The sequence below is a fragment of the Pinus tabuliformis genome, chromosome J, assembly GCF_031772625.1.
Source record: "Pinus tabuliformis cultivar Carrire ecotype Pingquan chromosome J, CPIR1, whole genome shotgun sequence".
Lineage (NCBI taxonomy): Eukaryota > Viridiplantae > Streptophyta > Pinopsida > Pinales > Pinaceae > Pinus > Pinus tabuliformis.
Window position 1 is genome coordinate 302,526,283 of NC_142295.1, and position 16,346 is coordinate 302,542,628.

At 38.7% G+C, this 16,346-nt stretch overlaps 1 protein-coding gene across 1 annotated transcript in view; it reads right to left on the minus strand.

Annotated features, from left to right (window-relative positions):
• The window catches only part of LOC149226953 (DUF1365 family protein), a 190,546-nt gene that overhangs the window by 38,266 nt on the left and 135,934 nt on the right, over positions 1–16,346 (minus strand). The window contains exon 3 of the mRNA XM_089377643.1: positions 5,039–5,131. Within this exon, the coding sequence (XP_089233769.1) occupies positions 5,039–5,131 (93 nt within the window). The remainder of the gene's footprint in view (positions 1–5,038; positions 5,132–16,346) is intronic.

Here is a 16,346-nt window from a genome sequence, read left to right on the forward strand (position 1 = left end):
AATAACTAGAAGAACATGAAAACCATGACACAATGATTTGATTACGAAGTTCGTCCAATTTGGACTATGTCTCCGGACCCTGCTCAATAGTGGGGAGGCCTTCATTCATTAAGTGGCATAAAAAGAGATAAAAGTACAAGCAACATTCCTTACAATCCTTATACCTCCAAGCTGGAAGATGGACAAAGAATAGAGAGCCCAGCTTCATAAACAAACAATACCACTAAATTCCTAGCGAAAAATCGTGCAAAATCGCCTATCCAAACACCCAATTTGGATAATCGGGCCTTCTGCAACTTCTCAGAACCTCCCTGCTACTCAAGGCGAGGTCCTGGCCTACTGCCAGGGTCAGGGTCTACTGCACAATAGATTCTGAATTAATCGGCCAATCCTCTCTGCCTTCTTCCGACACAAAAGGGTCTTTTATAAGCATGGCGGCAATCCCTCAAAACCCGGGCAGTTTCCAACCAGCGACGAAGTTAGCAGGCGGGCATTATCCCAACAAAGATTCTCGGGCCTGAATAAGACATGGCAACGATCCCCTTACAAACCTGGAAAAACTCTTTAACTGTTTTGACCGAGCTTTTACCTTGCCTCGGCGACTTTATCGACGTTGATAACCCATCGGTGTTTCCAATCGGCGATGGACCAAACCCATACAACATGCGTTCTGCGATGCAACGGACCCCTCGAGTTATAAAACACAACATAGAACAATATCGCAAATCGCAATCGGTGGATGAACCCAACACCCATACATCAAGAGCTTTGCGGACCCGCCAGGATTATTAGACATAATGCATAGAGTATCGGGTCCGGAGCCCCCGTCCATAGTTTTTAAAACCGGAACCGGTGAACGGACCGGTCCACCTAATGAACCGGTTTACCGACCAGAACCGGTCTAACCGGGACTGGTTTGGTCTAAACGAACCGGTTTTAGAAAAATACATTAAATAATTATTTTTTAATGAAAAAAACTATTTTTAAGATTTAAAACCATGATTCCAAGCCAATAGAGACAAAATATGCAAAGATTGCTCATTGATATACCATGTAAAGCCTTAAAGGTGAATATATCAAAATGGCACCGAGTGCAATACATATCATCGACAAAATACATAAGCAATGAGGCTCTAAATGGCCACTAGAGTGCAAAAATAAAGCCTACAAACTATGGGGCCAGTGGCCTACTACAAGACTTCAGTCTAGACTCTACATATATGATAATAGTAATACTATAATAGTGATCAACATTATCACTTGAAGTTGAAACTTCTCATGAGTCTCAGTCATCATGATCAAACTCAGTTGGTTGAGTCTCGACTCCCAAACTGTGTAGCCACAAACTTCTCTATTGGTTCAGTGACTTGAGTCTCAAACTTCTGAAGGTATTCTGCCCTAATATGCCCTATTATTTCATTTGGTGCTCCACATGGCTTTACATGGCCTCCTATCCCAGCCAAGTGTTGCTTGAACCTGTTAATACCCCCTCCTTGAATGGATTTTTGGCAATATTTGCAGATCATTTTGCCATCAATCATATCACAATGAGCCCATGCAGTATCTTCGGCTTTTGGAGGCATGATGACTCCCTGGATGGTAGATCATAGAAGTGAGAAGTTTATAACACAAAAAAAAAATTCATGGACAGCAGACTCAAATGAGGAATTATCAAGTGCAAATCCTTACCTGGAAATGCAAACTAGCTCCCTTAGCCTCCTCTTGAAGATGGCAACTCCACTGACAGCTACACACTATCTCCAAAATAGCTCCAACTCCAACTCCAAGATGACTACTTCAGCAAAAACTCCACACTCTCCAAGCTCACAAACAAACTCACAAACACTCCAAATCAGTTGTGTGAGACAAATGAGAGTGAGAGGGGTCTCTTATAGCAAGTGTGAGGGTGCTTTTGGAGGGAAAATACCTTTCCCTCACCCCCAAAACCCCTAAACCACAAAACCACAGTGCTTTTTGTCATAATTCGGTGGGCTGTCCATAAACCGGCCGGTTTTGACCGGTTAGGGCCAGATTTCGGTCACATGAGGCATCTAACCCGGTTTTTAGGCCGGTTCGGACCGGCCAGGCCTCTAACCGGCCGGTTAGACCGGTTACCGGTTTTTGTGGCCGGTTTTTAAAACTATGCCCCCGTCGCAAATCGCAATCAGCACTTTCCATCGGTGTATCGACCCAAACCTTTGCGATAACAGCGGACCCGCCGGAGTTATGAAACATAGTGTATAAAATATCAGGTCCAAAAGTCCCCCATCACAAATCGCAATCGGCGGCGGTCGGGGTGATACTCCATGCTCTCGGTGCAATCTGCGATGGCGATTTTATCGCATCGCAATCGGGCTTCGCCGGGGGCTGATTCTTGAATACTCGTTCCTCCTTTGACCTGCGATATGCGATATCAAAATCGCAGCCGAGATCCTACCGGGGCTGATTCTCCTTAAGCCGCTTCTTCCTCTTGCTCTGATATGCGATATGTGGGACCAATGGCAGCCTGCCACTTGGCGTTTCCCCATTCGCTAAAACTTTTTCCATGTCATCTCCTCCCGCCACTTTGACAAGTCAAACTCTAAACTTTGACTTGCTCTAACTTCTTCATATGAACTCAGATTAGAGTATCATTCACACTGCTGGAATCAGGATGACGAACACTTCAATCTGATGCTAAGTGTACCCAGATTCTGCCCCTTTCAGTTTTGAGCCTTTTACCATGCCACTAGTACTTTTCTGAAGATCCACCTGGATCACAAAGCGTCAGAGGACAATCAATTTTTGAGAGGAAAAGTTCTCCATTTTCAGACAGGTGGTATCAGAGTTGGTTCTGACCAAGTTGTAAGTATGGGCAAGAAACTGAAACATAAAAGACTCCAAGAGTTGGAGGAGATTAATTTGTCTCTTCAAATGGAGAATGATGAGCTGAGGAGATTACTTGAAGTGCAGAGGAGGAGAAAAGACAAATGCGCATACAGCTGCAAAATGTATTGGAGGAACAAATTAGTGAGAGTTCCATTCTATAAGCAACAAAGAATCCCTCCAAGATGAAGCCAATTTGTGGGCATGGTCCAAACATAGGATATGGACCCTATGTTGAGAATGATGCTTGTGAGTTTTGTCAGCATCTAAAAGATTCTCCCTATGTGCCCGTTGGTAAAAGTGGGTGGCTTGAGTCATCATCTACTTTGTCATTAGCATCTGAAATAGAAAATATGGGTGACAAATCAAAGGAGGTAATTAGCATTTCTAGTTCTACTCCTTTAGATAATGTTGATAACACATCTTTTGCAGCTTTTGAAAAGCATACTAAAGGTATTGGTATGAATCTTTTAACTCGGATGGGTTATGAAGGAAGAGGCCTCGGAATCAATGGCCAAGGTATCACTAATCCTATCAAGGTGAAGGAACGACCACGATATGAAGGATTGGGTTATGGTCATGGAGAAATTGGAGAGTGCTCTAAAGTTGTTGAGGCAAAGAAATCATCAAGTGATGATATGTCACACCATGATGGTAGTGATAATGGTAAATTGTCTCCAAAGAAAGATGAATGTTCCAAGAGACATGCAAAGTCTAGTCCTCATTGTCAAAGTCACAGCCCAAAGGACAGGTATAAGTGTCATGGGGATTTTAGAAATGTTGGTGATTTTGATTATTTATGGGACATGTTTCCTTGCACATTTTGTGATGCAGTTGACCATTGTGTGGCTGAGTGTAAGCAACGTATGGAAATGGTCAAGAAAATGAACCATATCCTTGGAACAAAGCATGAAGAACCTCTCTCAAGTTTGAAGACTATCTCAAGTAGTTTGAAGGCATTTTGAGCATGGACAGAACCTAGTCAGGGGTTTTCCAGCCTTTTAATTTCATATGCAGCAGCTGTTACTTCAATAGAACAACTCTTTTTAGTCTTTTCTCATTATGTGTTTATGAGAGAAACACTTTTCAATACTTCAATGTGGAATTGTTGTATGTTTTTGTGCTTGGATTTCAGGTGGAGTACAAGGACCTGATGTGTGAGTCCTTTTTATGTTGACATTTTCATGACTTGCTGTAGGGAGTCATATTTTTGGAGTGAGAATTCTTTGTAGGAGAATGTTTCTTTTTTAGAGAAACAAGTCACTTTACTGTCAACAATTTTTATGTACTCATTTGCCACTGAAACCAATAGAGCGGTCTAGCTATTGGAGCAGGCCCGAAGACGTAGCCTAGGAGGGGTGAACTCCGTCATCAAACGCTGGTTTCTTCTCTTCATGTTTTGTCATTTTGAGTTGCATGTGAATGTGTTACTCTTAAAAGTTCATATGAAAACCAAACTCACCATCTTGAAGAGGTTGTGAAACTTGTTTACCTTTTAAGACCCATTTTGTTTACTTGCAAAGCATCAGAACGGTGAGTTTTTGAGAGGAGAAGCTCTCCTCCATTTTCAAAACACCAAGGCACCAAGTTATAATTTTGATTCCATTCTTATATGATGATGGGGTGGACCGTGGAATCACATATGAAATCTCTGACTGCTAGCTGCCAAGTGATGAACCATGACCATCTGATGCTTACCATTGGAGATCTAGAATCCATGGAAGGTTCAAGCTGTCCATTTAATTTTCCCTATAATCCAAGTGTCTTGACTTTATATCTTTAAGGTACGAAGGCAATCTGTAACAATAGGATTAATACTGTTGGGTTTAGTTTGAGATAGCTGATGACCATAACTGGTTACACATACATGTCTCCGTAATTGCTGCTGCATATCCCAGTTTTTGGGCAGAAATTACCGATTTAATTTTTCAAGACAGAGTTGAGAAAAATTTGCATTTTATTTCTTTATGACTGACTGCATTCACCGTAAAAAGCGTCACATATTCTCACCAAGAAAAGAAAAGATTAATAAAGAAATTAATGTTACAACTAACAGACCACTATCAGTAAATATGAATAGATAGAAAAGAAATTGGATTCCAACCAACAAATTAGAAATAGGACAACCTTGAAAAAGGCAGTGGAAAAGCAAAACAGTAAGATATAAGCTTACCATAAAAGGACTAACATGTAAAGGCTTTGCAAGCAAATCAGACTTTGGATTAAAGACAAATGAGACTCTCTCTGCCCATGGTGTATTTGTTACCTGCCACGATGAACACGAAGATTAAGTTGCTATCTTATTTGAATGAAAATCAATAAATGCAGTCTTCCTCCATTTCAAATGATCTTTTATCTTGACCAAAAATACAAAACAAATCAATACAACTTATTCTGTCTGAAACAAATGAAAGTAATCACTGTGAGTCATGTCTGACAAATATTGAACCAGAAAAAAACGATAAGAAGAATTCATCTTAATGTGAAGAACAATGTGCTTAAATTAGACATCACAAAACTTCACAACAGGCTTTGTGGATTGGATCTTAATGTATACATTTAAACTTAATATTCTTAATGAAAATTTAATTTGGCATCTGTCTCTTGAGACTTTCTTTTATCGTCTTCCTTTAGATACATTCTTTCTGTCTTGTCCATCTTTATCTTCCTTTTTCTTTTGGAAATGCATCTTATATTTCATCACTGAACAATAAAGTTCAGTAATGAAATATACAGGTCAACTCTGCCTACATAGGCAAAAAGAACCACCGTACCTGTCTTGGCTCCAATCTCAACAGTCTTTCTTTCTTGAAAATGCCAATGCTGGCTGAAATCTGAAGTTTGAACTGTAAACTTTTATCTAAAAGCTGAATTCACCTAATATAAACAGATTTTCTCCCCATCAGAAGTTGTATAACATCACCTTGTCCATAAAAATGACATGTCTATCAATCGCATGGCATTTCAAAAGCTTCCACCTGCGTATCTGACCATCCTTCTATCTTTAAAGACAAAACCCTTTCCAAGGAAGGGATGTGACAAAGAAAATGGTGTACTCAGTAGCAATCTATTTCTACAAGGTTCGGGAAATTTTACAATCATGCAGGACATGTTTAACAATTTCTACTTTGGAGCAAATTACACAGCATCATCTGAAGATCTGAGTGGTGTAACATATCTTTGACCACCAAAATGTTTTTGGGAGACAACTGCCCAATTACTCTAGACTTGAGGATGAGAGACTACAAAATACATTGGCACCTCTTAAGCAATCTAGCTTTATTGTTTTATATGGCCCACATTTTACAAATTCTATATACATATGGGAAATTTGGGCAGATCTTATAAAAGTGTTCTTTAGTTTTGTAATCCATAATGGGCTTCCCATAGGACCATTTCCAATATTTCCAAATTGGACCCTATGGATTCAAATTCATCTTAAACAGGTTTGCATGCAGAATGATCTTACAGAATGTCATGAAGACTTATTTATTGACTGGAAGTCTTTGGATAAAATTGACAGCTCTACAAGGCATCTAGTTACCCAAGTATTTTCCCCGCATATTCCCCATTTGTAGAGATCTCTTTTGGCCAATATTTGTCCTGCAAAAGCAGTTAGACCAATTTACCCCCTACCTGAGGCAGAGTTCCAAAGCAATCTCACATCCAGATCCTACCTGTCTCTTGGGCTTTTGAAGTTTGAACACATGTTTCCAAGCCGGACAAGCTGTATTGAGAAAATATTAGCCTGATATTTTGAAACATCAACTCCAACTATATCACAAATCCCAAACACACCTTTTATACCACCTATATGGATAACACTATGCACAATGGAAAACAAGAATCTACCAAGGTGCCTTCCCACTTATAGCCCTAATAATCCATTTAGCTACTAGCACTAGCCCTTGAGTTCAAATATCAATTGAACCAAGCCCACCAGCTTCCCTTGGCTAACACAAATATTCCATGAAACTGGTGGAAGGCGACTCTTCCCTCCTTGCTTTCCCCAAAGAACCCATCTAATAAGTATTTCCAATTTCCTATATCATTGGCAATTTTAGTGTTGTCATCAATTGGTTTTGTGTCATGCCTTATGGGCTATCTTTAGATTGTGGTTGTTATCTACATGACCTCCATAATAATTGCAAGTCTTTCTACATTAGTGTCATATTCGATGATTGGGGTTTCATTCCAGATCAATACTCTCCTATATCCTGTGATGGAAGGAAACAGGGAGAAGGAATAGTAGACATGAACCGTTTCCACGTTCTTGCTTGCTATGGTGATTCTATCCACCCATGGAATATCTTGGAAGAACTAACTCAAAAGCTTTGCTTTCAAATTTGTTTAGGACCTAATCCCACAAGTCTTTGAAGACAAGTCAACCTCAAAGGGAAAACCTAAGTATCTTATTGTATGTTTATAATCGTCTACTTCTTGACAAGCTAATTAGGGAAGCCTTTTTGCTTAATAATAAAGGCCCCTGTTTTTTCCTAAATCATCAATGCTCTCCCTGCTTAATTAAAAAAAAGTCAACATGGTTCCTTCAACAAAGCTCTAGATGAGTTTTGGGGAGAAGAATTATCAACTTTAGTGACTACTCACTAACAGGAAGAAGAATGCTTCAAATTTGCTCCTAAACCCAAGTAGTTTCAAGTACTACCATAATGCTTAATTGCAATAAGGGAGCTAAAGGACACCCCTGCCTGATGAAAATTTGGAGAAAAATCACCTCTAATATATGGTGGTTATCAAAACCTTATTGAGGTATCATAGAATAGATTCCTCACAGATCAAGAGAAAGATCTTTCATGGCCCAACCAAGAGAGCATAACAAGGATGAAATCTAACTCAATCCTATTGTAAGCATTGTCAAGTCAATCTTCAAAAATATTACCTTCCCTACCCATTCAATTCTTAACTTCTTTCCCAAATGTAACATGACTATGCAATATGCATCAGCCTTTAGTAGACCTTGTTTGTTGTCAAAAGGAGTTTGCAAAGCTGGTGAAAGCGCATGGTTGTTATTGCCCCCACTAGGGTTTGATTCCCCCATGTGACATGTTTGCCCCTTGTGGACCAGCATGCCCCCTAAAAGGGGTTACTGTTCAGGAAGAAGTCGTTCAGGTCATCAAATCGAGTTTAGACATCACATGCCATGATTCCAACATGATGTCCACCTCTTGATAGATGTTGGATGCTCAATCGTCAAAGTATTGCTGGAATGATATAGAGATCATGGATCTATGCTGAACACTTCAGTGAAACCTAATCCGGCATAAACCTTCAATAGAAATATTACATAAAGAGAAGCGAACACTTGAACAAGAGAAAAAGAGATATGGTGCCTGTAGGCCATAGAATGAATATCTAATGAATCTGAGATGATGTTATAGACGACTCAATTGGTTTGTATCTATACACAATTTATCAAGTGGGGCATCTTCCCAGGTGATGGGGTTATGTCCGCACATAAATGCCTAGGTTGACCTTAGCCACCCTAGAATAATATAAAATAATGTTGACCTAGGTAATCTATTAAACCATAATCTAGCAATATAAATGAGGGTGCCTAGCGATAATGTCAAATAGTCACAAGTAAAGATTATTGTTGCACTCATTTCGTCACATGTCCAAGGAAGCAGTGTACAAATTTTTTCAAAGTTCTAAATCATCAGCCAACAAATTGTTGTATCGTTGTAAACCCAAATTCTGCAAGTTGTAATGTAAATGATGCTAGTATGATTGTTTAATTTTGTAACACCACCTAGGTAAGCCTCTGATTTTGGCGACGAACTTCATCTTAGAAGGTTTTTTAACCTCACCGCATTATGTGTGTTTTTATACATAGATAATCGGCAGAGTTTTTCCTCCAGTTTAAACCTCAAAGCTAGGGTGGAATTTATTGACAAGCTCTTCGGTGAGTCTTAGTGTTATATCGAGTCTTTGTGAAAGTGGTTTGGAAATAATTTAAGATATTTGGCTAAATTATTTGATTACAGATCACTTGGTCTATACTAGATCATATTGTGTTGTAGAATTGGGTAATTTTTTTTAGGGTCTATATGCAAAGGTGTATTCCCCCTTTGAGGGTTGAATTTGTAATATCTTGATGTAAAAAATATTTTAGTGCATGGTCTCTCATATTTAGACCAATGTGGAAAAAGTCGAAGTCAGGATTAAATAGGCAAGGGTCCAAAAGTTGGAAAACTCGTTGAAGTCGGGAGTTTTTTGAAAAAGTTGGCAAAAAGTTAGCAAAATTAAAAAAACACAAAAATATTCATTTTTTATTTTTATTTTTTTAACATCTAGAGTATCCACAACATCAAATAAATGCATTTCCACATAAACATGTAAAGAAAGCTAATATATAATATGTATATGAAGTCTAGTGCTACATCACATATCAAAATAGTGAATCAACTCCTGAATCTTGAGTCTTGTCTGAGTCTCAACTCTCAAGAGTCAAAATATCAACAAAAAATATAATAAATGTATATCATGAGTCATCTACATGTCATAAAGTAATCAGTCACTGAGATCCTCTTCCCCTTTTATGGGAATAGGGAATGGCTTTGCCTTTTCCTCTAGAGGAAGAAGGCCCAGCCCCTAGAAATACAAATGGAGTCAATTGTCCTCTAGAAGCTGATAAAAGAGGTGGCCTCTGTCCTATGCTGTTGTTGCCCATCCTAGATGGTGTCACCTCCTCCTCATCATCCCCATCCAGCTCGACCTCCTGACCCTGATGTTGCTCCTCCTCCTCTACCTCTGGCTCTCCCTCCCCTGCAACTGCTACCTCCTTTGGATCCACATCTAACCAATTCGGGATCGAGTCCATGGTCGACCTCTGAATCTCGACCCTCCATGCAGCAGTGGTATCAATATTGTCTAATGAGATGGCTTCCACATTAAGAGGTTTCTGAAGTTGTCTCACCCACAATTGAAGATTGTAGTAGACGTAGACCATGTCATTTAGGCGCTGGAACTCCAATCTATATTAGGGTCATAGATTGTAAATTAGTACTTAGAAAATTTAAATATTAAAAATAATCAAATGAATTCAAAAATTTTAATTTGAAATTTGTTTACCTGTTGCGCTTTTTGTTGTGTATTTTGTCAAGTACACTCATGTTGCGCTCACACCCAAAGGAACTGCATGTTTGGTTGAGCACTCGAACAACAAGCTTTTGGAAATGGTGTACTCTGCCACCATAGCTTGTCCACCAAGCATCTACAAGTTAAAAGAAAAAAGAGAAACATAAAGGAAACATTGAAATTCTAAACTTGAAAGTTCGAAACAAACTAAAGTTTACCTGGCATTTTGGTCGTCCTATTCTTAATAGCCATGGTAAAACCAAATGTGCCACCCCCCATCCTATATACCTCCATTTCTTTAGAAATATCTTCACGTTCTTGCTCAGATGACACCATCCTCTCGACACAAGTGAAGAATCCATCCATCACCTCGGCATCAAATCTGAAACCACAGGTGTAAGAAAATGCGAGGTTGAGGTAGATACATGTAGCATGAATGGGGCGATGGAGGGTATTGTTCCATCACTCATCAATCACTCTCCATATGACCTATTGTTTCTCTAACCCCTTGTCTCCCTTATCTTCATAATAAGCACGAATGGCTTCCTTGGCCCTATCCATGGCCTCATACAAGTAGCCCATTGCGGGCTTGTCTCCACCAATCAACCGAAGAACCCTTACCAAAGGTTCTGAAATGGCACACACCTCCTCTACTCCTGCCCAAAAGTTGTGATCATATGAAACTAGTCTGCATATGCCCTCTCCCTCTGGTTTGCGACTAATAGATAAAGCACGCCAATCCGGTGAAAGAAACATGCTCTTCACATCCCACATAGAATTCAACAGAGACTTAAGAGATATGAAAGTAGTGGCAAATTGTGTAATGGCAAGACGCACCAACTCTTTGTTTTTGGTGAATTTTCTCATCAAGCTAAGCACATATGCATGATTATATATAAATTTTGTTATGCTCCTAGATGATTCAACAATATCCCTCACAATAGGAATCTTACCTATATCCTCCAACATCAAGTCAATGCAATGAGCAGCACAAGGTGTCTAAAACAAGTTATGATACCTCTCCATAAGCAACTTTCCAGCTGCAACATAATTTGCAGCGTCGTCCGTTATAACTTGGACAACATTGCTTGGGCCTACTTCCAAAATGAAGAGGTCCAACAACTCACATAATAAACGTGCATCTTTAATGTGTGCAGATGCATCAACAGATTTTATAAACATTGTCCCCTTGGGACAACTAGCCAAGAAGTTAAGAAGGGTCCTACCCTTCTGACCAGTCCAACCATCTAACATGACTGTGCATCCAGTTTGTTCTCGTGATGCCCTAAACTCCTCCAATCTAGAAGTGCAATGAGTCTTCTCATCTTGAAGAAGAGGCCCTCTCAATTCTGCAAAGGTGGGGACTTTGTACCCTGGGCCAACGACAGTAACAACATCAAACGTAGGTTGGTAGAATGGGTTTGTCTTGGCAATGTTGAAAGGAACATCACTCCATAGAAGACGCTTACTGACCAACTTGTCAGCTTCTACCTTTTCCTTTTTTTAAGTGCTGATTTGATGCCAGGTTGTGCATCAGGTGTGGTTCTAGGAACAAAAAAAGATGTGATAGATGAGGGGTTGGGACATATGGGTGAGGAAAGTGATGCTGAAGAAGCACTGCCACTCTCAATTTCCCCCCACACTTGAGGCCCCTACAAGTTGGATTTTTCGTGCTGCCCTGGTGTCTTTTCCCTCCTCTTTATCCATCAACGATTGAATGGCTAGTCAGATGATTTCTGGAGATGTATTTGGACAAAGGTCAACATTTTGCCTCGAAATTTGCCCCAAATGGAATTTTAATCTATTGATACTTCCTGACATATGCTTGCCACACAACTTGCAAGTCAAATACATTCTATTGATCCCCCCAAATTCGGGTATAGTATCAGGTTCACCATATTCCCACATAGCACCCAAAAGCCTTGGCATTTTGTTTTAAACTTTGAATTTGAATTTAAACCTGGGCACAAAAAAAATTGAAACAAATTAAAAATTTCCATCACATAAGAAGCAAACACAAATGCAATTGTTGGCTTTAGATTTTAAATGCCTCTTCTCAGTCACTTGAAAACACTCAGATTCAGTAAACAAGGGTTTGAATTTTTGTCATTTTATTCTTGAAAGTTGAAGTTTTACTTCAATCTAGATTCTAAACAATGTTTCCCTTTCAAAATTCTAGCAAAAATAAGATATAAACAAACTAATAGAATTATAGAAAGATTTAAGAAGCCATTTGTGTAAAAAAGACTAAGAGATAAATTAAAATACATACTTGGCAGCAGTAATTCGGCACTTTGAATCTATCACGTTGAGCAGTGGACAAATCTCCAAATCCCCACCACAAAACTAGCAAATCTCTTCCTCTAGGGTAATGGAAAACAACTACTCTCTCCATAGGGATGAATGGGAGCAAAAACAACAGAGAAATATGTTTTTTCGGCCTTTTCGGCCTCTTATCCACGGCCTAAGAGAGACGGCCGACTTTTTCGATCGACACCCGATAAAATCGGGAGTATTTCAATTTAATTGCGATTTTTTCAAGAGGGAAAAAGTTTGCAAAAACTCGGCCGATTAAATCATTTTGCTAAAAAAATTGTGTTTTTGGGATTTAATCCCGATTTTTTGCTGACTTTTTCCACATTGATTTAGACACCATGGCTACAGTATTTGAGAGTGGAAAAACATCAATTCTCACTTGTGTCAATTAATTAATTTTTTCTGGAAAAAATAAAATTAAATCCTAAGCCAAAAAATTAATTAATTTAGAGTCAAATTTAATTTTAGAGATTAAATCTTCTCCAAGTGGAAAATTCGTGGGTCAAAGAAAAGTCAAATTTTAGAGGTCCCCCCACCAAGGCAAAAATGGATATTTTAAAAAAAATTAAGCCCTTGGACCTTGGTGGTTAAGTCAAAGTCAAAATTTTCAGAAAATTGATCCAAAATATTATATTTTGGATTAATTAAAAGTGGTTTTCAAGAAACTTTCAAATTTTCCTCAAAATAAAAATATTCGATGGTGGAGATTAAAATATGATCAAGTATTTATCAACAGTCGAGATTATTTTGACGGGGATCAAGCTAACTAGACAATGTTTTCCACTTGGAAGGAGTTCTCTATAAATAGAAGCCATTTTGCTTCTCACGTCACAATGATTCTGGACGATGTAATTTTATAACATTGGTATTGAGCCATTACTCTGCTGGGAATGTTTGATGTCATAATAAAAGGACTTTGGGATTCAATTCATGGTGTTCTTTGTCCATTGATCTGTGGTATGTCCTGGTTATGTGTTTTCCTATATTGTGCTATTTTTTTTAAAAGACTTGTTATTTCATTTGTCGGTGATAAGAGCATTCTATTGGTAAATTCTAGGTTTATCTTAGGTGATCTGATTCACCATCTGATCTAACAAGTCTGTTTGAGAAAATATATAGATATTTGCAGCTACACCAGCCATTGTTCTCCAAGTTCACAGATTTTGGAGGAGAGTCGACATTGTTTGGGCTTTGGGAATTTTTATATGGTTTTCTTACTTCGCTAAAGATTGTGGCTAATATTCTAACTTTTGAAAAACACATTGATCCATTGTCATTATTCAAAAAAAAGAAATCTTAAATTTTTTTATTTTACAAGCATTGTATATTTGTAAATATTTTGTATATATAAATTTTTCAAAATATTTTTTTGTAAAATATTTTTCTAACCCTTGTTTTGCAGCAAATGGGGTTTGGGGTTTATTTTGAATTTTGTGTATATTGGGGTTTTGGGAAATTTTATTTCATTTGTGCAGGTAAGCCTAAAGGTGATAAAGAAAATTTTGGTTGAAGTTTTGAGCTAGATCTAGGCCCTTGAGGGTAAGATCTAGCCTCAAATTTGATTTTGTAGGCTAAGCATTCAGCATTTTTGCAGCAAATTTCTGCAGAAAATTTTATTGCAGGGTATCAAATTTTTTTTGGAGCCTTCTAGCCCTAGCTTTCTCTTCCTTAGCCTTAGTTGTCCCCTTCTAGGCTCTCTTAGAGGCCTCGTCTTCCCTTTTAGGGAGCCATCTGGCCCTCTAGAGGCCTCAGCCTCCTAGCAGCAGCCCTTAGGGCTTGGCCGCAGCCCGTAAGGGGCTTCTTCCCTTAGCCGCAGGCCTAGAAAGTCTTGCGGTTGCCTTTCTTAGGGCTTTTAACTCTGGCCACAGGCCTTGTTTCCACCTCTCTATCCCTAACACTAGCCTTCTAGGCCTAGCGTTGCCCTATTTTGGCCCCTCTTTGCCCCTTCTCATCTTTGATTTGGTTTATTGTTTGATTTTTGCCTCTAACATATTGTGGTTGCCACAAAATTCATGAGATTTTGAGCTAACATTGGTGGTTGCAGGTCTTTTCCATCTAGGGTTTCTTTTAGATCTCTGCCATCTACTTTTACTCAATTGATTCCAACAAGGGTGTCTACTGGGTTGATCTCTATTGACTTTTCTTCCAGCCCAGCTTTGATACCATGTTGATTTTTCATAGGGCCATATTGTTGTTTGCTTTAGATAATTGCAGTCATCATTCACATATAAAATTCACCCCAAAAATTCATTATATCATTAGCAATTATACAGAAAGAACAATAATATCATAGCAGTGGAACATAAAGGAACATAAGAAGAAAAACATGCACAAAGAGGACACTGAGATTTTGGTCAGAGACTAGGGAAAAACCCCACAAGGGGGAAAACCCTTTCAAATTCTTCTTCTTCTATTAGATTGTCATCGAAATTTCAACAGAGAGGTACAAATATCATCAAGCTTCCTGGAGCCTATACAGGGCTTGTTCACAACTTTGTTTGTGAACAAGATTCAAAAATTGTCATCAATGATTCACCATATTGATATTAGTGTTACAACATATACGTACTATAACAGATGTACAAATAACCAAACCGAGGTCTAAGACATACCACTGGATTGTTATGCTAATACTGCTAAACATATTGTTGAACTAAGGAGTCACTACAACTGTACATACCACTGGACTGAGATATGTGATGTTGTACATGAATGAGACTCCAACCATACTATGATGTCAAGGACTACTCTGAGATACAACTGAGATATCAAGTAATTGTGAAGCTAAACAAATATGGTACAGTGATGCCATAACTAGGAAGAGCAGAGGTACCAATGCCATATATATATATATAAAACTGAGATGACAATGATGTGTAATGCCAAACCATTGTGACTGAGATGTCGAGCATAGAGTAACTCTAAGATGCCATAAATGTTATGGTGAAGGGATGCCAGTTGTGATGCTATACAATTGATCATGCCATACATACAAACTATATGGCAAAGTCGAGACTCATCTATATAAAAGACTATAATGCAATATGCCAAGACTATAAGATTGTAATGCGATGCAACAAAGATGTGAATAGCCATCACTGTAATGCTTACAGTAGAGATACGAAGAGCCACAATACATTGGAATGTGAGTACCATAGATGCCATGATATAGAAGACTGCAAGAACCATTGATGCCATATTATCCTTGTAATTGCGAAGCACAGAGAGCCATATATAAAGAGACCATCTACAGAAAGAAAGAATCCTTTCCACAGAGATGCCATAGCAAATATGCAATAGAGCGAGACAGAGAAACCATATGCGTAGACAATGCCACTGTAACCATCCAGCTATGAGTTTCCATTCAACTATGCTATGCAAAGCTCTACTCTGTACCATGCCAGAGTCAAATTTTGGGCCATCCAAGATCAATACCCTGAGGCGTGTGAAGATCATCCTTTTGCCAATCGAAATTTGATTTGGAGAGCAACTCAATAGTATATTTATAGTCGTTTGTCTTTGGCGAAAGGTTGCAACCCTTGGAGGGAGACGACCTAAGATCTTTGAAGCCGACCTCAAATAAAAATTATTACCCTTTAAATACCATTAAGCTGACTTGAAATATTAAAAGCACGAGACACTTAGTAACTTTAATTCATAATTTTAAAGTGCAAATCTATGCCAATTAGATTTGAATTTCATTTATGGAAATCAAAGGAAATTCTTCCTGTAGTTGCACCACAATTTAACACTCCCTCTTAGGTAGGGAGGAATTTCCATCATAAGCCTCATGTCTCATCATAGCTGAACCCAGTGTTTTAAAAACTAGCCGGTCTAAACTAGTAACCGGTCAAACAGACCGGTTAGCAAGCCCACCGGGTCAAACCGGCTTAAAAACCCGGTTTACCTCCTCATTTCGCCTTTTTTTTGCCCTAACCGGCCAATTTATTGCCAGGGCAACTATAACCCCCACAAAATGCATTTTTGTGAGTTTTGAAGCTTTTTTGAGGGAAATTTGGGGTTGTTTTCCTCCAAAAATAGTCCCTTCAAGAAAAACATGCCTACCC